This window comes from Triticum dicoccoides, chromosome 7B (genome assembly GCF_002162155.2).
Source record: "Triticum dicoccoides isolate Atlit2015 ecotype Zavitan chromosome 7B, WEW_v2.0, whole genome shotgun sequence".
NCBI classification, from domain to species: Eukaryota; Viridiplantae; Streptophyta; class Magnoliopsida; order Poales; family Poaceae; genus Triticum; species Triticum dicoccoides.
This window is the reverse complement of record NC_041393.1, coordinates 35,560,956-35,583,312: the sequence shown is the minus strand read 5'-3', so window position 1 is coordinate 35,583,312 and position 22,357 is coordinate 35,560,956. Positions and strand designations below refer to the sequence as shown.

Sequence of the window (22,357 nt, the reverse complement as noted above, 5' to 3'; positions counted from 1 at the left end):
AACTACATTTTTAAGTGATGAAAAAAGAAATTTAGGAACTTTTGGTTTGAAATAAGAAGTAAATAGTTAGGTGCTTTACACACTCAATATGAAGTCCATAAAATAGTAAAATGCGAAACTAATATTGTATGGAAATTAGAAGGTGGGTTTTAGAATAAAACCATGGGATCAAATTAGTCGACCAGAGAGAGGGGGGGGGGGAATGGGAGCTTTTAAAAAATTCTTCAAAAGCAACAAGTTCTTAGAAGAAACAAGGTAAAACTGAACTAGTAAACAAGTAATGGAGAAAACTAACATGCCAGATAGCTAAACTTGAAGGCATGCAGAGCAAAATGACTAAGTAAAGTAAGCATGAGCAAGCTAGAGGAAATGAAAACTAAGCGACTGAGCAAGTAAACACATGTAGCATGTGAATAGAATTCTTTGACGAGTACTGAAACTTAATTAAAGTTTAAAGCAACAGAATGAAAGTACTCGGGAAGTCTTCACGGAAGGCAGAGGGATAAGAATTCTTTGAAACATGGTAGAATGCAGAAAGTAAAGTGTTCGAGGAATTGTAACTCGTAAGCTTAGTGAAAACACATAGATTTGTTTGCCCAAGTTCAAAATGTTGGCATAGTTCTACGTCCTGGTTGCAGACCCAATGCATAATCCATCCAGAAACGAACACATGGCAACGATTGGATTTTCAAACACTGACGCACATGGATTGTTTTGAAGGGCAAGTCATCCAACTCATTAGCGAGGAATTTAACCCAAGTGCCCCAAAGACTAAACTTCTACACTTGAGCTAAAAGGCTCACTTGGAAGGAGATTTCCAAGTCTTCACTCACTAATGTAATAGGTTATGATTGGGCACACACACAAAGGCTTTAATCTTACTTCACTTCGCCCCCTCCCATGTTTAAATAGTATGATTTGCCCTATGACTCGGTGAAGACTAAAAGAAACTAATAAAGAAACACTATTCTTCAAGCTTAAGTTCTTCATATGATATTCCGAAGACTTCAATGTTCTCACAACATTTTTAGGGGTCATCACCCACTGTTTAAATCAAATCCTCAGGGGCTTTCACATGTGCATACTTACAAACATATTAGTCCCTTAACTATTTTGTCATTAATCATCCAAAAACCGCAAAGCTGGCTGAAGGTGCAAAAAACCGTCAATGTCCTCGGTAGGGTGGAGAGCGTAGCCGGAGGTACCAGAGGGGATTGTACACGGGTTTCTTTACCCAGGTTTGGGGCCTCATGGTTGAGGTGATACCCTACTCCTACATTGTTTTGGATCAATGGTGGGAACGATTCGTGTGAGGGGATTGCAAATTGAGGATGGTGAATGCTACCGATGTTTGAGCTATTGGAACAGATGTCATCGACCTACCCCTAGCCTCGCCTTTTAAAGAGGACGAGAGCTAGGGTTTACATAATTTTTAACTGACCTTATCCCGAGGGGGCCTTGGCTTGCACGCCATGATGCTCAACCCGGAAGTCGGGCCTCCCATCGAAAGGAGAACGTAGTCGGCTGCTAGGCCATCTGGGTGCATCTGGGGTGATTATGATCAATCCTAAGGTGACACTGTTGGAAATACCTAGAGGCAATCACGGAGATGATGATATTTCCGTATGTTTATGAATATTTTTTATTCCATCCCTTGAATAAAATAGCATGATGTTGATTAATGAATATGCGATTCATTTGTGAAACCCATTATCTCTATGATGTTATTCTAAAGAAGTCCCTAGTCAAGCATATGAGAGATGCATATGAATTAATGACTAGAACATGTATTGATGGAGGATCATGTTTCACGGATCATTGACACGGAGATTTCGATCAGTAATATGAACACATGTTGGAGAACATGGGGTTACTGACTCACCATAAGACATTTGTGAGAGCATTGTATTCTTCTATGCCATCAATTGGTCTCACACAATGTGATGATTCCTTAGACCTAAGATCTTCACATGAGCATGGGATGCGTAATGGCTTACTTAGGGGCTATCAAATGCTACACCATAACTGTGTGGTCATAAAGGTAGTTTTCGGGTTTGCCTCAAAACGTGCTGCAAGACATGGTCGATCAAGATGAGATTTTCCCCCTCGATACAATGGGAGAGTATCTCTTGGACACTCTAGTGATCGGATCCAGAAAATATATGGCCATACTCTCGATTAAGTGTTAACTGTCTTTCAGGGATTACGAGTCATGAAAATCGAGAAAGAGGATCGAGCTATTAACAAGGATGACATATTCTCACCTTGAGCTTAATCAATATCACGAGGCAAAGGGAACATGTATACACTATTGTGAAAGGTTCGTTTTTGGTACGATCTTTACGTGTATTTGGGAGTCGACACATCTTGCTAGAGGCTGCTACTGATTATTGGCCGAGTAGTGCACTCGTGCATGTCCAAGTATGTGTGAACCTATAGGGTCACACACTTAATGGAACAGAGTTTGGATGTGATCCATCATTTATTGGGTTTATTATAGTGCTAATGGGCCTCTAAGGTAGAAGCCCATCAGGAAGTCTATAAGTGAAGGGTGGGCAAGACTAGGGTTAATCTAATCTGTGTGTGAGACACAAACCCTAACCGCCGCACTCCCTCCACCCAGATCGCGCCTTCGGAGCTAGCACCCTGGCCGCATGATGTTCCGATCTTTGTACGTGTGGATACCTTGGAGGTACTGTACATGCGGCGCTTGGACGAATCGTTCATGGGATCCGTGAGGAGTTGTACATGGGATAGAGAGGAGGAGGGGGAGGAGTACAACTACATCAATATCGGCACGGGACATCGACATTCTTCTGCCACGCTGAGCGTCAAGAGGTAATTACTTGCAGGAGTTCCTGGGGTGAACATGGTAGAATTTTTGTTTTTTGCCAGCGTAGCCTACCCGTTCTCCTATGGACACTTGTGAAAACTTACTCTCCATATGGCTAGGTGCATATTAGAAATTTGATATTTCCACTAATGGTAACTAGTTTTATCAGCAGTAAACTTTCTACTATTATCTCCATAATCAACAAAGAGCAATCACTATGAGTAAGTTAACCTAATATTGTTAGATTTATTTGTCATAGTTGATAGTTCAACTACTTTATAGTCTTCCCTGCTTTTTGAAACACTTATCTTATAGCATGAACTTGATTTAAAATTAGTACTACCAGTAGATTTAATCACCATTCATTACACTTCTTATTCCAGTCTTTCTAAATGATGAGTGGCCTTCAGTTTCTTTAGGCGGTGCAGATGTCCTCACGTATAGAGTAACTTAGTGAGGCGCCGATGACACTTCTCATCATTCCTAGCCAAAGAAGTACACGAGAGTGTTGATTGGTTCTGAGTGTGTAGATTATCCTATCTTCACCTGAATTTTTGAGAACAAATATGTATGACTACTACTATTTCTTTTTGCTATGGACTTGTCCTCATATGTCGATGAAGCATGGCTCAAATGTCCATCGATCAGCGGTTCGAATATATTGAAGTTCTTTATAAATCTACTATCTTGATGATTTCTTCTTTGTTGCTTTTTTTAACACAATTTCTTCTTTGTTGCTTGTTACATGTCATCGCGTTAAAGCCACATTTTCATTCTCCGCCAATGTTATAAGCAAATGTGCATAACCAAAATATGATTAGGGACCCAATCAATCATCTTAGGCCCTGTTTGAGTTGCGCCGGGGTCACCCCTACCAGCTGCGGGCGCATCAATTAATTGCGGTCAATTCTGACGCCCGCGTCTCGCCAAAAAAATAGGCGTTGGATTGAACTAGCATAGCTGGACAGGGCAGGGCGCGCCAAAAAATTGGCAGCTATCGAAACGCCTACACCATCCAAGGCTAACGCCAATTTTTGGCTGGGCATGTGAGGGTAGCGATCCAAACAGCCCCTTAATGTTCTTAGATAAGATCGAAACATCCAAGACCGACTCCCTGGTGATAGTAAGTTACTGTATAACAGTAACTGCATTCTCTGCAGATCTTATCTTATAATGCTAATTTGTTCAACTTCGACAAAGCTTGGCTTTCAAAAATTATAAGCATTATGCGTGTCGTCAATATTTTCTTTTACTAAGAAAACGTTTTTTTAGTGGAGAGAGGATGCCATGAGAGCAATTATCCACGCCGGGTCATCAAAGCCCACCTGCTTTCCCAGGTTTCCCTCGGCGCTGTCCAGCACCACCACCACCACCTTCGCTTCCCCCTCCCTCCCCGCATTTCAAAAACTAATCCCCTCCCCTCCTCTCCCCCGTCTCGTGACCTATCTCCCTGCTCCGAGTCTGACCTACCCTACCCAGCCCCCGCGACCACGATCCGCCATTCCCACCCAATGCGGCCACCGCGAGCCTCCTCCTCCTCCTCCTCCTCCGCTCTGCCCTAGAGCCGCCGCCGCCGCACCCCGCAGCCAGGCGTCACGCCGCAGCCCCTCCTCCCCGGCCCGCGCCTCCGCCGCCGCCGCGGCTCCCGCCCCGCCTCTGCCCGTCCCCGCCGTCTCCGCGACCGCCGACATTGGCTCCCAGGTATGCCCTTCCCTCCGGTCACGCGGCGGCTGCTTCCGCCCCGAAACAGGCCGCCGCCGCGCGCGCCGTTTAGATCCGTCCATGGCGCCGCGACGCGGGCTGGGCGCCGCGTGGTTACGCCCTGACGGCCTGAAACGGGTGGAGTCTGAGTTCGTTCGTTTTATACCGCGCTTCTCCCTTCTAGTAGGAGCATTCACGAGCCACCGGCCTGTTGGGTTTTTGTCATGGTCCGCCCGTTCCGTTACTGAAGAACTGCTTCATTTATTTTCGAGTGCAGTCATTCGGGGATAGTACCCTAATAACTCGCAGAAATATTGGACGCTTATGCATGACTAACAGTAAACTGGACGATGGTGCCTATTTATTGTAGATTTGTAGTAATTTGTCTGTTCTCTGTGGTGTACAGTATCATTATTCGCTTACAGTTAGTAATCACGACGCCGTTTTATGCCTAACATTATGCCTGAAAATTTTGAGACCAACTAATTAGTGCGCTCTAAAGTTGGTTGTCTTCTGGCTTTGATACTTTTACCCTTCAATCATACAGCTATGATATGATTTTGTATTATGCTTGTTATGCTAAAGTTACTACATGTGTAGGTTTACTCAAGATAGTAAGGCTAATATGTCAGAAGAAGAAAGAAGTGAGGCCTCCCGACACGTTTTACGTGTTATTGACTCGTTGAAGAAGAAAGTTACAGCAGATCGTTTTACTTACATTAAGGTGCTTTGAGATCACACATTCTGTACTTCTCTCACTACTTTTTTTTATCAGATGTTCATGTTGTTCTTTTCTTCTGATTGTTATATTGTTTTTCCAGAATAGGATAGAGGATAACAAGATAAAGCTCAGCCCCGTTACACAAAGCACTGGCAATTCTTCAAAAATCTGGCAAAGAAATACATCAAATAGCACTGACTCGAATCTGCTGACAAGTAGGCAAGACGATGTACTCTCTTCTGGGCCTCGTATTGTAGTATCCCCTGCTGACGAAGATGGTGTCAGTTCTGACGAAGAAAGCTCCTATGCCGCGTCAACTGTTATGTTGGGTGGAAATCTAACTGCAAAGAATGTCACTAGGCCAATTAAACTACCAGAAGCACCAAAAATTCCGCCTTATACAACATGGACATTTTTGGACAGGTCTGTCTGTTTATAACCACATGCACTTCTCAACCTCCCTAAACCCCTGCTGCGTACAAATGAGTTTCCTTCAGTAAGGTCTTGTAGGGTTTCTTGAGACAAAGTTTTCTTGGGGTTTCATGCAGGAACCAGAGGATGACAGAAGACCAATCTGTACTTGGTCGACGAAGGATTTACTATGATGCAAATTGTGGTGAAGCTTTAATTTGCAGTGATAGTGAGGATGAAGCTGTTGAGGATGAAGAGGAGAAAAAGGAGTTCAAAGTTTCTGAAGACTGTCTTATTCGGTAAACAACTTGGGGCATTCCTTTGTTTTCTTTTGCATTATTTTGCCTTAGCTTTGGCTTAACTTCTGCACTTATTTGTGATTGACAGATGGGCTAGTTTTAATATCACAGTTCCTCAAATAAATGCTACCTCACTTACTTTTCTTTGAAGCAATACATTGTTGTTTTTGTATTTTCGTACGGGAACCACGCTGCATTAGGATACAAGCAGCTTATGGTTTTAGGATACAATAAGCAATTAATAGTTTCCTGAAAAAAATACGGTTGGACACAATTTACTTGTAAGTTAAAGGATTGTCTCATTTTTTTTCTTGAAACATAATACTCCATCCGTTCCTATTTAGGTGGTGTTCTTTTTTTTTTCCTGTTGAAGTTCCTATTTAGGAGGCACATTAGGAAGTCAGATGATTAGTTTTCGTGTCTAGTCCTCTCACTAATCTCTAATCGGCTCTTAATCCATTGATCTCCACAATTTATGGCTGTACTAAATACACCCAGAACACATGCCCGCTATCTTCTTTGTTCCTCCTTTATCCACGATAAATACATGCAGGACAGCAGTAGTGTGCAAGGCTGATGTGTGAGATCAAGAGAGAAAAAACAGGAGCGAATCTGTTTGCAATTTTCGCAGGATAGCGCGTTATGAATACGAGAGATGGGTGATAGTGCAGTTATGAGATGATGTGAACAAAGATCTGGAGTGCAGTTAGCGTGATAAATAAGACGGGGGCGTGCATGATGGTAAAATGACCAAAATCTTTGCGGGCACTCTGTGCTGGAAATCCTTGGTCTTGGCAAAACTGGAAACACACCACCGAAAAGGGAATGGCGGGGGTACATCAAGAGTTGTAAAGTATTTAACTAATATGAATAAGAAGTATCACTAAGTAATTATTGTGGCCTGCATTGCTTCACTTTATTTTCATGTTTCATGTAATAAAGAACTTTGATAATTCAATACCACTTTTGTGTCTTTCTTCTTCCTTTCTACCTAAGGTGAGACTGCGAAATGTTTAATTGGTTCACATAATCGGACTAGACTAGCTTGGACCTCCAGAAAAGTAGGCTTACGTTACTTAAAATGGGCTGCATGCTTTGTTTCTAGCGTACTCTTGAAGGAACTTTAATGTGGAGTTTATGTTGTCCAACTATATCTGCGTAGCCTGTTGATGAGTTTACACACCTTCTTTAACCTGGATAGACCAAAAATAGATTTAGGCTTCTGCTATACGCTTTCTTCTCAATGGGTGATTTGATGACGATGTAATTAATTATGTTCCTCTGCTACTCTATGTTAGGATGACAATTCAAGAATGTGGCATGTCTGATGCAGTGCTGGAAACCCTAGCTCGATGTTTTGATAGGGCAGCTGGTGATATAAAGGCTAGTTTTCTGTTCATAATCATTCATATAATCTCAATAACATTTTGGCCATTTGGGCTTTTCCTTTTCGAGTTCACATTTTCGCTATTGACAATTAACACATATAGCCCTATTTTACAGGCCAGATATGAGATCCTAAATGGGGAGAAAACTGGGGGTTCTCTTAAAAAGTTTTCTGAACTTAATGCCAAAGTGGAAGATCTCTACCGTGATAAAGATTTGGATGCAGCATTGGATTCCTTTGACAATCTCTTTTGTCGCCGATGTCTAGTACGTTCATCTGTTAACCATCATATGCTTTCTGTAATGCCTCTGGTTTGCTGATGAATATTCTGCCCATCTTGATATTGGCAGGTTTTTGATTGCAAACTACATGGGTGTTCTCAAGATTTAGTATTTCCTGTAAGTTTTGAAGTTCAAGAGTTATTTCCAAAATTGGGAGGTATTCTAATTTGTGCCTTCTCATACAGACAGAAAAGCAACCACCTTGCAACAGCATGGATGATGGTATACCATGTGGTATTCATTGTTATAAACTGGTTTGTATTTTATGGTGTATGACTTCTGAAATTTGGCTTGTCTTGTCTGACAATTTGGATTTTGAAACATAAGCATGTGACTTGCATTGACATTGTTTTACAAACCACGTTTTTTCAGGCTCCTAAACCAGATGCAACCACCACAGTTGATTCTGACATGCTTGACATAGAGGAGCCAACTCACTCATCCGATAATACAAGGAACCAGTTAAGCTCAAATAAGAAAAAACAGGGTTCTAGTGGTAAGAAAGCGAAATCCCAACAAAGTGAAGGCTCTTCAACCCAAAGGGTTGCCTCAGAAAGCAGTGACTCAGAAGGACATCCAATGAGCACTAAATCTCCACAACAAACATCTTGTCAATCAAAAGTCAAAATTAGCCCAAAAGGTGGAATCAGGAAAAGTACTAATAGAAGAATTGCCGAGCGGATTCTTATGAGTGTGAAAAAAGGACATAGAGAAGTGGCACCATCAGATTCTAATTCTGGTGGATGTCTCTGGCCAAGGGACATGAAGCTTAGATCCGATACACGAAATGGACACAAGGATTCAGTTGCATCCCCACAACAGAATTCTCCAAGCACAAGAAGTTCTCGGAAGAAGGATGCGCCTCAAATGGAGAATAGTTTAGCTTCAGGGGAAGATCGTAATGATTCAACAGAGGAAACCAAGAACGAACATTCAGCAACAGATGGCCATGATAGTTTGATGATAGAAGATGTTGAGGATAATATATGCAGGCAAGAAAATAAATGTAGATCCTGGAAGGTGATTGAGCAAGGGCTTCTAGTGAAAGGTTTGGAGATTTTTGGAAGGAACAGGTTGGACCCTTCTCTTGATGACCATCTATATCAGTGGTTTCATTACCTTGCACTTGTTTATGTGTTGCTTACTACAGTATTATATGACCAGTCAGGTGATCTTTTGTGTGTGGCTTTACATAACCTGTAAACATTTTTCTGAACTGAGTAAAGGTTATGTGTGAATTGTTTTAAACTCTGCCACTCAGAAGACTTTGACTATGGTTCCTCACTGAGTAGACAATTCATTCCTTTACATACAGTATTCCCATCATTTCCTTTTGCATGCTGTTTCTCACCATCTTACAAGTGTGGATTACCAGGGATTGAAAAAATGCTGGGGGAGGAAATGTTTATGAACTTTCTTTGACTAAAAGTTGCGGCCATCCCCTCAAAACTATATATTACAGACATATTTTCCACTAATGACAATATCTTCATAGTGTCAAGGCATATACTACCTATATAAATGGTTAAAGTTTAAAATGTGAACTGCAAGGATTCCACCACCACTTATATTTTTAGGCATGATTTTTTTTCAAGGTGCAAAAAATACTCGTTTTTCCATGAAAATTGCGAGGGTATGACACTTTCATGTGTCTTTTGAATTGTTGCTGCTCACAGTGTGAGCACATTAATCTGGGATCCAAATCACTGCTCTCCTTTTATCATTATTATAGCCGTAAGTTTACTCTCTTTCCCAGAGTTAATAGCCACACTGAATCCATGGGTTTTCTTTCATGCAGTTGTTTAATTGCTCGGAACCTTCTCTGTGGAATGAAAACATGCAGCGATGTTTTTCAGTATATGAGTTATATTGAAAACAGCAGCGCATCTGGAACTCTTAGCAGGGGTGATTCTCTCGTCAAAGGATATATAAAGGTATGGTTCATTCTGCCCCTCTATGTTATTTTTTATTTTTCACCCAGCTAGTTTCTTATTTTAGTGCTGCCAATGTCAACATCTCAGGGACATGAGTTGCGTGTGAGATCACGGTTTATTAGAAGGCGAGGTAGAGTTCGTCGTTTGAAGTACACCTGGAAATCTGCAGGCTACCATTTTATAAGGAAAAGGATTACAGAAAGGAAGGATCAGCCTTGTCGGCAATATAACCCATGTGGTTGTCAATCATCATGTGGGAAACAGTGTCCATGTCTTGTAAATGGGACATGCTGTGAGAAATACTGTGGGTGAGTTGATTATTTTCCTTTACAACAACTTGCACTATTATAGCAAAAGTTCTACGCAACTAAAGTATATGTATTTTTGTGTCTGTTTTCTATGGAGTTCTTCTAGTTATTGACTATAACTGTTCTCTTCCACAGATTTACCTTTTCATTTGCTGGTATATATATTTTGCTTGGACTAATTCTGTTACATGTGAACTAAGAATGCTTGTCCTTCTGGACATTACTACAATTGCTCATGAAAAACTACTTTATATCTAGAGATATAGTTTGGTATCATATTCCATTGAATTGTTTAGTAGAATGATTGAATACCTCAGTTCTGAGTTGCTTTCCCTTTACTTGTTAGCATGCCTGGACTCTTTTTAGACAATATCGAAGCTAGTATTGGATTCAAAAATAGTTTTTTAAAGATGCATAGTACATGGATTAACTCTCATTAGAGAATGAAATCAGACTAATTTATGTGGTCCTGGATACTTTGTTGTTATTGCTTAGTTTGAGAAATCTCAGTTGTGAATGGAATAAAAACTATAAAAACACATAAAAACGGACAAACAATTTTGTAACCTAATCCTGCTGTCATAATGTAGCAATTGGAGCGAGAAACTGAAAGTTTATTCCCTTTGCTTTTCAGGTGTCCGAAAATGTGCAAGAATCGTTTTCGAGGTTGTCATTGTGCAAAGAGCCAGTGTCGCAGTCGCCAGTGTCCATGCTTTGCTGCTGACAGGGAATGTGATCCTGACGTGTGCAGAAACTGTTGGGTAGGGTATGTATTTGCAAAATCTGATCAATCATTGAGCGGCTTTGTAGTTAATTGCATCACCAGGACCTGTGCATTTTGTTCTTTGCACTTTTACAATCTCACTTGTACCAGAGTTTCACAATGGGTGTTTTACCCAAACCCGTAAAGTTGCAAGGCACAATTTTATTAATGTTGAGTCATGGTTTGCAAACTGTTCAAGCTTGAAATGTTGTTGTCTCATCTTCAAGTATTGCAGAATAAATCATTGGTGCATTAAGCTGTTCCATTTCTAACCTACAGGTGTGGAGATGGTTCATTGGGAGTTCCCAACCAAAGAGGCGATAATTATGAATGCCGAAACATGAAGCTACTTCTTAAACAACAACAAAGGGTAAATTTTTTACACTTCAGCTTATCACATGTTGTGGACATCTTGGTTATATTTCTTCGAGTCGATACTTGATTTGATGATTTCTTTGGTTGGCAACTGTCATCTAACAGAATAAAGATAAGAACCACAGATTCTTTGTGTGCAGAACTGCAGGCTTAGATACCTGAACTGCTAGATGTGATTTAAACATGATTTAAGTGTCTACATCTCTTTGAGTTAGTTCTCATTACTGTCGAGCTGGTATTGATATAGCAATAATTTAAAACTTCTGAGCAACGACTCTTGTTTATGGTTAGTTCCGAGCCAGTTATGGACCAATTAGGATATGATTTTGATTTAAATTGGGCGCTCTCTTAAGAGATTATTTTTACCATCAATTTAAGCAGGGCACATCATTTTTCTTCTGAAATCAACGAAAAATAGAACAGGGCAATGCCAGCATTGCCACCCCTTATAAAAAACTAAAAAGTGCATTAACAGATATCGAGGCAACGATGTTGCCATTAGTTGTGATAATGACTATGAATTGCAAAACCGAATTGTTGTACACGACGGCCATTTTAATGTTCTCGTTGGACTTGATGTTGTGACACAACACATAAAATAGCTGGTAAAAGACATGCTTCTCGATAAAAGACTTGCTGTCCATTATAATGCCTGGGTTCTGTTTTGGACAAAATGTTCTGTTCATGGTATTGAATAGTCATTACTTTGTTTTCAGGTCTTACTTGGGAAATCTGATGTTTCTGGCTGGGGAGCATTTCTCAAGGTAAGATTGTTCCTTCCATCTTCTTCATCGCTCTTCCCCTTTAACTCATCTTATTTATCTTTTCCACAATCTTCAGAATACTGTTAGCAAGCATGAGTATCTTGGCGAGTACACTGGGGAGCTTATCTCTCACAAGGAAGCAGATAAGCGTGGAAAGATATATGATCGTGAGAATTCGTCCTTCCTTTTCAACCTGAATAATGAGGTGGGTGTACAATGTTACCATTTACAGTATTCTCAACATTCAGGGTTACAGTCTTCTCAACATTCAGGGTTACATGCTGGTCTGATCACTAGATATAGCTCATTTCTTTCAAGTTATTCTCCTTCCCAACTCTTCATTCAAAGCCCCCCTGCATTTTACATCTGATCCAACCGCCGTTGCCTTACTCTACTCTCTGAATGCAGTTTGTTCTGGATGCCTTCAGAATGGGAGACAAGCTTAAGTTTGCCAACCACTCCCCTGACCCGAATTGCTATGCCAAGGTCATCATGGTAGCAGGCGATCACAGGGTGGGCATATTTGCCAAAGAGCGGATCGGTTCAGGCGAGGAGATCTTCTATGATTACCGCTATGAGCCTGACCGAGCCCCTGTGTGGGCTCGAAAGCCCGACGCTCCCGGAGCGAAAGACCCCGGGCAGCCATCCAGCGGGCGGGCCAAGAAGCTCGCCCACTGAAGAGACACGAGTCATTGGTTGATTCTTTTGTTCAGGGCCAGAACTGGGTAGTTGTTAGCATGCTGTTGTACCTTAACCTGACATTCATTCCTTGGCCCATGACTGTTGTTGTAGTGTCAGAAGTTGAGAACCCCATTTGTGTCGGAACCTGTGGATGAAACATGGACGGTTTTTTTAACCGCTATGGTTGCTTCATGCCCAATGCAGCTGGGATGCCTTTGGTGGTGTGTTTGTTTGCCCTCTCAAAAGTTCTTGTATGTGTGTTTGTTTGCTGTAGCTGCATGGGTTGATCATGGTACCACAACTGTCCTGCGAGCGACTTGTTTGTTTGAGCAATGCCCAACGTTTTCGTTCGCAGACTCACTGGGGAAAACAGAAGATGCAACATACGAGGCTAAAATCACAATTCACAATATGCAAGCGCCACCCATCAAATATAGAACCAGCCTGAGAATCTTAATCATGTTAGTCATGGTCTAGATACAATTTGGTGACAACACAAAGAACTCAAGGTCAGATTGGAGAGATTGCCGAGGCCTCGCATTCCTCCTGCTCCAACTCAAGCAAGAAATGAAGCGCAATTTTGCTCTTGTTGAAAATTACACCTGACCGCGTTTCTCGGCCAAGGGTTCCTGGACTCCCTCCAGGGGTCCTGTTAATAGCTAATTAATGGCTACTCTTGTAGTTACAACTTACATGCTATATATAATTGCCTACGCCCAAAAGGTCACACTGCAATGGGATGCCTAATTAGTCCTAGACTCCACCCTCGGTAGAAAAGAAATGGCAGAGGACAGAATAGCCACTCCTCTCAAGAGCAGCATCACTGGAACCATGATCCCTCTATAACGGTTGACAAAAGATCCACGCCCGGCGGTTGGTAACTTGGTAGCAGCCATCTCCAAGGAAAATTTGTAAAGAAACACATCTAGCAGACCCTGGATGTTAAGAGCAACACAAAATCAGCATACAAGTTTCAGACCCAACATGGGGTTTGCCTCTTTGCGCATAGTAGGATTCGAAACCCTTGCTGACTCGGGATTCACATCTAGCTTATGTTGCTCAGGGTATTCAGGAAATGCAAGGGAGATACAAGCCTGGTCCTACCATCCTAGTTCTGCGCAGAGTGGCAGAAGCAATATGCTAGCCAAGCTGGTTTCATATGGTTCCATGGAAAACAAACATTACTGGAAAGAAAGTGTATACCTTGTGTCCTTTAGATGTTCTTCGCGCCACCGAAATTTGAATTAGGACGCACCACGGCATATGCTGACAAATCCTGTTGGTCAAAAAACGTCGTACATTATGGGACGGAGGGAGTAGAAAATAGTACGGCATACTTGTTGATGTCGTGAAGTTTGCTCAGTTTAGTCTACAAAAGTACAGAGTCATGTATTGGTAATTACATTGGAGCTCCGGGTGGTCCATACATCTATATCCTCACCTTGCACTATCCTTGGGACCGTATGCTACTTTCCGTATTCCACCCGTATACTTCCCTGTACCAATTTATTACAAGCTAGTATGTTTTGTACCATGGTACACGGACTTGTCCCACCAGCCACAAATCACCTGTTTTGTTCCAACCACCACACACCCGTACGCACTGTTCCTTTTCATCCCCACCACTCCCCTTCTCCAGAGTCAGACGCCATCTTGATCTAAAAACCTACACCTTCTTTGGCTCCAACCAAGGTCCATCACCATGTCTGCATCGTCATCACCAGGTCCAACCAAGGTCCCTCTGCTCTACATGGCTGGGTGGTCTGCACCAAGATATTACCTAATCTGCTTTGAAGAACCTGGATCCATCAGAATATGAGGGTGGGGAGCAGGATGGAGTTTGTTTCTAATGGAGGCAGTAACGAGGAAGATCAACAGTGATGGAGCTCTCGGGCAAGACCAGCCCTATATGGAGGATATTACTTCTGGGACAGGGATGGGCAACTTAGGCATTTCTTTGATTATTGTATCATAGATGACGGTATGTAAAAGTTTGGGAATTTAATTTTTCCTGTACTAAACGGTGATGCATTAATTGAGCATCCTTCCATCTATGATGTATTATTAAGTGGGTGTATGCATCTGGTATGTCACTTTGGAGTGAATTTTGTGGCATTTACTACAACAATCCCGAGGGATTACGTCCGGACCTGATTACGGCTTCTCCGACTCCTGTGAGCCAAAATCCGCGTCTGTCATGTACTTATGTATATTTCCCTCGAACAACATGTACTTATGTATAGAAGCATTGTTCAAATTTATTTGTTACAAAACTTCCATTTATGAGTTCCAAAGTGCTGTTTGGTAATAATGCTAATGCACAGTTGAATAACAGACAAAACAATTTTTGCTCAGGCCAATCTGCCAATCAGAATACCTGTGGTGCACAAACAGGCATTGTATTCGGATGCATGAAGATCTGGTTTGGTTGCATAGGAGTTGGAAAAACCTGAAAAACATGAACCATGCTGGTATGAGATCAGTTAAATCTTAAATGCCAGAAGGAAAGATAATATTTCGTACATATTTATGTGTACCTGATAGTAATATGATCTTCCAATGGTTGCATTACCATTTGCATCTTGTGCAGATTGAAACTGCTGCTCATTAGTTTGGGCGGTTAGTACCGGAGCAGCCGAGGAAGATGCCAGGGCTTGCTTTGCTTTTTCTGCACAGTGGCGTATTTTTTAATGCAAAAAGGATGTTTTAAAAGCACGAGGAGACTTGAGAGTTGTTACTTACTGGTGCTTGGTCCTTTAGGTATTTTTTTCTTCTTCTTCTCCCTTGTACTGGCATCTTTTGCAGATTGGGCGTGCAGACTTCTCATTTCGAAGAACACTTCAAGTGCCTTCTCTCCTGTTTCAAGGGAGTCCCAGAATATCTTTCTTGCTTCTTCCAGTTCCTGGCTCTTCAATGCAAGGTTATACGCATACTGCATTGCGCGATTGCGATACGCAAGTTCAGCCTCAGTACATTCTTGTTGTGTTGAATCTTCTTGATTGAGATTATACATGCTTCTCCTGGCATCTTTCGTCCAGCGTTTCAAGATGTACTTTTCAGGAACCATATCCACATTCTGCAGGCTGAAGGCTTTCAGAGCATGAGAACAAAGAAGGCCCATCCTTTCAAACTTTCTGCAACCACAAGAGATTTCCATTGTGGATGTATCAAGAAGAACAGTCCACATTTTTGAACCCCTGCCCTGCATTGTTATTTCAAACCTTAATAAGCTTCCACCACAGGAATTTTCATGACATGAAGTAGCTCCACATCCATCCAGAAATTCAGCCTCAAATAATTTGTACATCCTATGTGTATAAGATTCGGCAGCCTGCTTCAAAACTGTACTGTGCTTGATTGCACGAACTGGAGCAGTTTGGCTGCAGCGAAAATCCTCTTCCGACTCATTTCTACGTAGTGTTTTCACAACCTTTTCAACCAAGAGAGAAAATCTTGTTAGAGAAGTAGATTCATCAGCAATTCCAGTGAGGATATTGTTTGAGACCTCTCCCCACTGGGATGAGTTGATCCCACCATCAAAAGTATCTTCGTTAAATACCGAGCACCATCTGTTATGAAACTTATAAAGGCCATTAAGCCAATCATTATCCTGTAGTTTGTATTCATCAAGCATAGCATCCCAAGATTCCTGAAGCTCCATTTCTGTGTCACATCCTTGCATGCACTTCATAAACATATTTTGAAATGCTTGAGAAGTATTTACAGTACCTAAATGAGACTGTGCATTCTTCAGAATATGCCAGTAGGAGAAGCAATGCTGCGTGTTAGGAAACACCTGCTCGGCTGCCTGCATAATAGCCTCATCCTGGTCAGTGAAAATCGATTTTGGCGACTGGCCACCCATTGACTCCAAAAATGATTTAAATAGCCAAACATAGGAAGCTGTGGAGTCATCTAACAGGAATGCAAATCCAAAAACAACATTGTGCCAATGGTGGTTAACTCCAACAAAAGGGGCACATATCAGGCTATATTTATTTGTGCGGTAGGTTGTGTCAAATATAACAGCATCTCCAAAGCAGTCATAATCACTTCTACTTTTACCATCCCTGAAGAAGAAGTTAGTCATGCGGCCTTCTTGATCAACTTGGACATCCCAATAAAACATTCCTTCCTCGTTGGTTCTACGCTTGAAGTAGCTCACAAGACTTTGGCTGTCTCCTGCCCCAATTAGCGTTATATTCTGCACGTTGTCATGATTGTAGCAATCCCTTGTCGTGTAGCCTGGAGGCTCACTAATATCACCCACAGTCCTATCAGAGGAACCATTCATCGCATGCGATTCCGCAGATTCTGCTGGATCTATAACACCTGATTTTCCAACAGCAAATGACTTTGCGGATCTCAACAGATGCCTCTCCCCAGGTTTAGCCAACTGGTGATTGTGCAGGGGAACAAAGCGTATGACGGTCCAACGCCCTTTCTCATCGACTCTAAAGCGAACCATCGCCTTGCAATTCGTTCTTGTGTCCGGCCGGTTGAAATTCGCTTCCGTGACAGGCTCGTCGTATTTAAGCCCTTCCTTCGAGCAGTAGTAATCTTTTGTCCGGATGTCCCTGGTACCAATGAAGTAGGACTGCTTGCCCTTCCGGACACTAAAACCGATTCGATGTCCATAGTCGCAGTACAGCTTGTATGCCTCCTCCTCACTATGGACCATGCAACCGATAAGCTCCTCGGTCGCCTCCTTGCGGCTCAAGGCATTTCCATGGTCTTCCCCCTTCTTTCCTTCCTCACCATTTTTCCTCATTCGAAGCAATTCCTCCTGTGAGCCCGGTCTGGTATCCATTTCTACTCAAGCAGATGCACCGGCCTTCATGTGAATAGCATCAGGGACCAGATCTACATGGTAATTTGTGAAGGTCATTAGTAATAAGTTTGAGTTTGAGTAATCTAATCACCTGGATGTGTGAAAGCTCATACCTCAAAACCAAATGTGCGAGGCTGCGGACGGGGAGGAGATAGCAGGGCCGCCGTGAGGCAGAGCGGGAGCGGCAGTCGCGGGGGCGCGCGTGAGAGGAGGATGCGTCGGCGGAGGCGGTCACGCTAAGCTCCGGCGCACGGCGGCAGCTCTAGGGCACAGCGGGGTCGGGGTTGGAGCTTGGGTAGGCCAGAGCGCGCGCGAGATAGCTCGGGAGAGGAAGAGGAGATGCTGCGGGATGGCGGAGAGGAGAAGCCTAGCTGCGGAGCTCACGGGCGACCGCCGGCGGGGCTCGCCGGAGCCCAGCGACGGGGGCGGGGGTTGGTCGTGCGGTGTACGACCGAGATGGTGGAACGGGTCTAAGGAAAGCGCCGGCGGTGTTGCCTGGACCCGGTGTTGGAGTCCTGTAAGTGAACCGGGGTAAATGGGCCGGAGACGAGGTGTAGTGGGTGTGGCCGTATAAATGAAGCTCGTCTTTCGTGTTTAACGGAGACCTATCTGCCGCTGAATGCTGCAAGATAGTCGAGGTAGCGCACATGGCGCTCGTCAGCTGCTGTATCTTCCTCCGCTAAAAAAAACTAAAAAAAAACTGCCTGTGTCTTTCTTACTCACCACTACTCTTTTGGTTCTTCTGTACTTTCATGGATAGAAATGTTGAAGCGGATAGTTTAACGAAATTCTTTCTTTTTTAGATCTTGGTCGGCATGTTTGGCTAGTTGAGCCTTATGACATTTGTAAAAATTCCTATGAACCTCATTGATCAATAAAGTGCAACATAGTCCCCTTCTCGTTTGGTTTTTCCAATGATTTTCTTCTTCCTCCGCTCTCCTTTGGTTTTCTCATCAAACATGTATATTTATTAATTACATGAAGAAATGAGTGAATATTTTTTATTTTCGAAAATTCATATGTTTTTTGAAAAATTACCATCATGTTGAAAGTGTTCGCCACGTATTTTACCAAAATGTTGATTATATTTTGAAAAACATTCACGTGAGAAAAAATGTTCATCATGTAAATGTATTCCTACTCCTTCTGTCTCAAAATAAGTGTCTCAACTTTGTACTAATTTTAGTATAATAATGCAAAGTTGCAATAAAGTTGAGACATTTATTTTAGGACGAAGGAAGTATTTTCACTAAAACAAATCGCAAGAAAAACAAAAGAAAATGAGAAACAATCGAAACCAGTTGCCAAACCCCTCTTGGTGGGCGGGCCCATCGGACACCCCCTATCATCATCTATGCAGCAAGAGTTTGCCGGAACCGGAATGGTACATATCTTGGGTCATCTGCAACCACCTTCATTGGAGTATAACCAAAGCAGCTATTTTTTTTAAAATAATACATTTTTTTATTAATTTACAAAAATAATACACGGTTTAGATATATTTCACAAATAATACGGTGTCAACTGAAACTAATCGTCTTACTGGTAGATGATTAGTGTCCAGTCGTCCTGAGAACAAGGCCTTCCAGTCGTCCTCCCTGAAGATGATTAGCTCCAGTCATCCTCCCTGAAGATGATTGGAACATAACCATGTTCCCGGGAACCCTTTCCCGCCAAACCTGCCTTTCCCGCCAACCCTTCTGTTCCCGCCACCGTCTTTCCCGCCGACCCTTATCTTCCGCCATCTTCTTTCCCGCCACCCCTTCTGTTCCCGTCCTCATTATCATCAAAAGTACTTGTATCTTATTCTCAGCAGCCGCGTCACTGGGTTCGAGATAGTGTTGGGTTAGCACCGATTAAATAGAAACTTGTCCAACATCGTCTGAGATGGTTTGGGCATATTTGGCGTATGCCTCCAAAAGCCCACTGCATAACGGACGGATAAAGAATGTCAAGAGAGGTCGGGGTAGACCAAACTTAACATAAGAGGAGTCCGTAAAGAGAGATCTAATGGACTGTAATATTACCAAAGAACTAGCCATGAACAAGGATGCGCAGAAGTTAGCTATTCCTGTGTCAGAACCTTGAGTTGGTTGTGAGATCTTACAAGTTTCAGTTCTACCAACTCTAATTTGTTTGGGATTAAAGGCTTTGTTTTTTTCTGGCAGGGCTTTTCTTCTTTTTCTGTCAAAAAGTAGTTCGTCCAAAAAAATAGTTTGTTGGACGAACGGAACGAAGCAGAGTGAAGATATTCACACGATTCAGCTCATCTGAAGCACAAGACTGAAACATTGTTTTAGTTTGAGGCAAGACTGAAACATTGCTGAATGCCTGGATCCAGTTTCGTTGCTGTTAGTGGGCCTATACTGGAATCACTGCCTACATTAATTATCATGGGCCTTGTATAGCAAAACCTGCCAGTGCTCCAGTCTCATGTTATACTCATGTTAATATCACTCAACATTTCTTACAGAAAAATATATAGTGACCACACAGCAATAGTAGGAAAAAAACACTAGCTAGATTGCTGATACAAGAACCAGGCCACCAGAAAGCAAGAACCGGCCAGCCACCACCAATGCAACCTCCTACTGGGACACACTGGTCTTAAGAGGCAAAGCGCTTTCGACTTCAGCTTCCTTTGCTGCAGCGGACCGCTCCGCAACAGCCTTCGACATCCCGAACATCTGAGCGACACAAAGCAAGTGGCTTGATCATGAACATACCAAAGTTAAACAAGGCAGAACAACGAAAGTTCCGAGTTTCAGTGCCAGCGCAAATACCTTCTGGATGGTCTTCTTGAAGCAGGTCTTGTGCTCGTCCATGGAGGCATGGATGAACTCGTCAATGTGCTCTTTCACGTCTTCGAGGAAGGTGGCATCATCATCGGTTTTCTTCTTCCGGCACGACGACATGGTAGGGTTTTTAGGAGGAACAGGTGGCTGAGAACCTTCAGACTGTGCATTGCTGGAATCCATGTCGATACTGAAACAAACCAAGGGAGAAAAGGTTGATGTACATATTCCGAAGAGGAGACCAGGGTAATATGGACCTCGAAGCTAACTTCTGCATCACTGCAGCTAGTCTACACATTTAATCAGGGAAAGAAGAACAATATGCCGTTTGTCATACTTGACTACTGCAACCTTAAAACCAAAAAAGAACATTATCTACTTCACCAAACTGAAATTTAAGAGAGTGCAATATAGAAATCGCATGACAGCAGTAATCAACTTGAGGTGGGACTGACTCAGAAGGAACAGAGACAAATCTGTGATGCACAACTGAATCTGAAATAAAAGGGGAATACAGTGACCATAAGTTCGACATAATTCATTACTAGTAATTAGTAAGTACTCCTACTAAATAAGAAGCTAAAATGCACCGATACAGGTAGGCCAGATATGTAAATCTGCCATTTTCGAAAAGCGCCAATACAGGGATACGGTCTAATATTTTTTTATTCACAAAAAAAAATGTATAGAAGCTAGGAACAGCAGATTGCCTTCTTGTGTTTGCTCTACTGTGGATGCCAAAGCAGCTCCAAGCCTCTCCAATTGACAATGTTGATGCCCTGTTCTGACTCCAAGAAGGGATAGAATTATACTTTTAGTAAGTGTAAAATGAATATGGAGCAGCAAGTCAAATCATTAGTTAGCTGTACATCTATCATGGCATAACACGAAAGGTGGAATCTTAAGAACAGTCAGCTAACATCCAAAAGGAGAACCAATCACTTTAATCAGCTAACATTTTAGGTCTGACTATTAAAATCAACAACACAGCATGACAGTACCACTATATTCCCAGTCATAAACAAGATTTGGGACATCTATGATGCCAACAATACCAGCAGTGCTAATGTGTAAACCAATTTCGTCCAGTATAATAACCAAGACAAAGCTCCTGCTCTCTCAAATTGCATTTACTCCTAAGCTTTGATTCAGATAAAACAATTTACTCTTTTCGTTTCTATATATCGTCATGCACTGCATGTTTCACTTCAACATGGCTAAAGCAAAACATTTGATCATCTGAAATAAATTCAAACTACAATTTGTAAACATTTGCCCCTACAAGCATTATCACAAACACCTATCAAGCAAAATCCTTTCACATGTAAACTTGAACATGCGCTGGAAAAATCATGCGGCAAGTACTCATCTAGAAATAGTCATCATTATATTCTCACAATATCAAATCTACAGCAAGTACTCGTCCAATACAAAAATCAGGGAAAAAAAAAGAACAAACAGAGGATGCGAGAGGAAGGAGGGAGGGGGGAGGAAGGGAGAGGAAGGATGGAGGAGGAAGGACGAAAGAGCGGTGGCTACCTGCCTATGGATTCGTCGCCGGCGTAGCTCCGGGCGGCGGCGTTGCTGCTTGGCTCCTGTACCGGCGGTGGGGCAGCGGAGGCTTCGGCCGGCTGTGGTTTCCGTTTCTTTCTCTCTGTTTTTTTTTACCGGAGTTTTCGTTTCTTTCTTGGAGGAAAGGGCAAGCGGCCGAAGTCTGTTCGAGATGGGAAAGGACGGGACGGAAGCCCAGAAGATATTTAGGCCATACGGGCAAAATGTTTACTGTTTGGGGCGATGGAATGAAATTGCGGCCAGCCCACCGCATCGCTGCCAAAATGGACCTGTTAAAAATAATATTCAATTTTCTACTAATAAATAAGAGAAAATATTCATGTTTTTGAAGAATATCCATGTATTTTAAAATAGTATTCATGTATTTAAAAGGTGTCCACACTTTTTATATTTAACTAAAAAGTGTTTACTACTTTACTTATTGTAAGACATGTTCATCTAGCTAAAACAATGTTTGGCATTTTATGGAAATGTTTATGAAATTTAATAAAGTGTTTTCACCCTTTCTGAAAAAATCATGTAATTTTAGAAAGTGTTCACAGAAAATCATGTAACTAAAAAAGTTCATCTATTTTTTTAGAAAACAAATTTATGTAATCATTAAAGGTGTTCATGCTTTAGAAATAATCTTCATCTAATTTCTAAAAGTGTTCACACATTTTTGTAAAAAATATTTGTGTATGTGTCAAAAATGTTTAGAT

General features: G+C 42.1%; 3 protein-coding genes across 8 annotated transcripts; 1 reads left to right on the top strand and 2 right to left on the bottom strand.

Annotated features, from left to right (window-relative positions):
* Nucleotides 1–4,225: 4,225 nt before the first annotated feature.
* LOC119335528 (histone-lysine N-methyltransferase EZ1-like) lies at nt 4,226–12,703 on the top strand. The gene is made up of 16 exons (XM_037607647.1): nt 4,226–4,534; nt 5,135–5,258; nt 5,356–5,678; nt 5,804–5,965; nt 7,264–7,348; nt 7,469–7,618; nt 7,703–7,750; nt 7,819–7,887; nt 8,006–8,706; nt 9,432–9,567; nt 9,655–9,875; nt 10,510–10,641; nt 10,918–11,008; nt 11,730–11,777; nt 11,854–11,982; nt 12,186–12,703. The coding sequence occupies exons 2-16, from the start codon at nt 5,160–5,162 to the stop codon at nt 12,453–12,455; spliced, it is 2,664 nt and encodes an 887-aa protein (XP_037463544.1). The 5' UTR covers nt 4,226–4,534; nt 5,135–5,159; the 3' UTR covers nt 12,456–12,703.
* A 182-nt stretch (nt 12,704–12,885) lies between these two features.
* On the bottom strand, nt 12,886–17,797 carry LOC119335529 (protein FAR1-RELATED SEQUENCE 9-like). The gene is made up of 6 exons (XM_037607648.1): nt 17,403–17,797; nt 15,201–17,321; nt 14,996–15,126; nt 14,836–14,907; nt 13,662–13,734; nt 12,886–13,393 (listed from the first exon to the last, which is right to left on the bottom strand). The coding sequence occupies exons 2-5, from the start codon at nt 17,266–17,268 to the stop codon at nt 13,672–13,674; spliced, it is 2,334 nt and encodes a 777-aa protein (XP_037463545.1). The 5' UTR covers nt 17,269–17,321; nt 17,403–17,797; the 3' UTR covers nt 12,886–13,393; nt 13,662–13,671.
* A 1,897-nt stretch (nt 17,798–19,694) lies between these two features.
* On the bottom strand, nt 19,695–21,784 carry LOC119342146. Of its 6 annotated transcripts, none has more exons than XM_037613982.1 (4): nt 21,624–21,781; nt 20,795–20,868; nt 20,073–20,274; nt 19,695–19,976 (listed from the first exon to the last, which is right to left on the bottom strand). In XM_037613982.1, exons 3-4 carry the CDS (start codon nt 20,265–20,267, stop codon nt 19,878–19,880), a joined length of 294 nt encoding a protein of 97 aa, XP_037469879.1. In that variant the 5' UTR covers nt 20,268–20,274; nt 20,795–20,868; nt 21,624–21,781; the 3' UTR covers nt 19,695–19,877. The 6 variants fall into 6 exon arrangements, with proteins under 6 accessions (XP_037469879.1, XP_037469880.1, XP_037469882.1 ...); XM_037613983.1 differs by having other exon boundaries at nt 20,795–20,863; nt 21,624–21,780; XM_037613985.1 differs by having other exon boundaries at nt 21,628–21,780.
* Between the last annotated feature and the right edge of the window lie 573 nt (nt 21,785–22,357).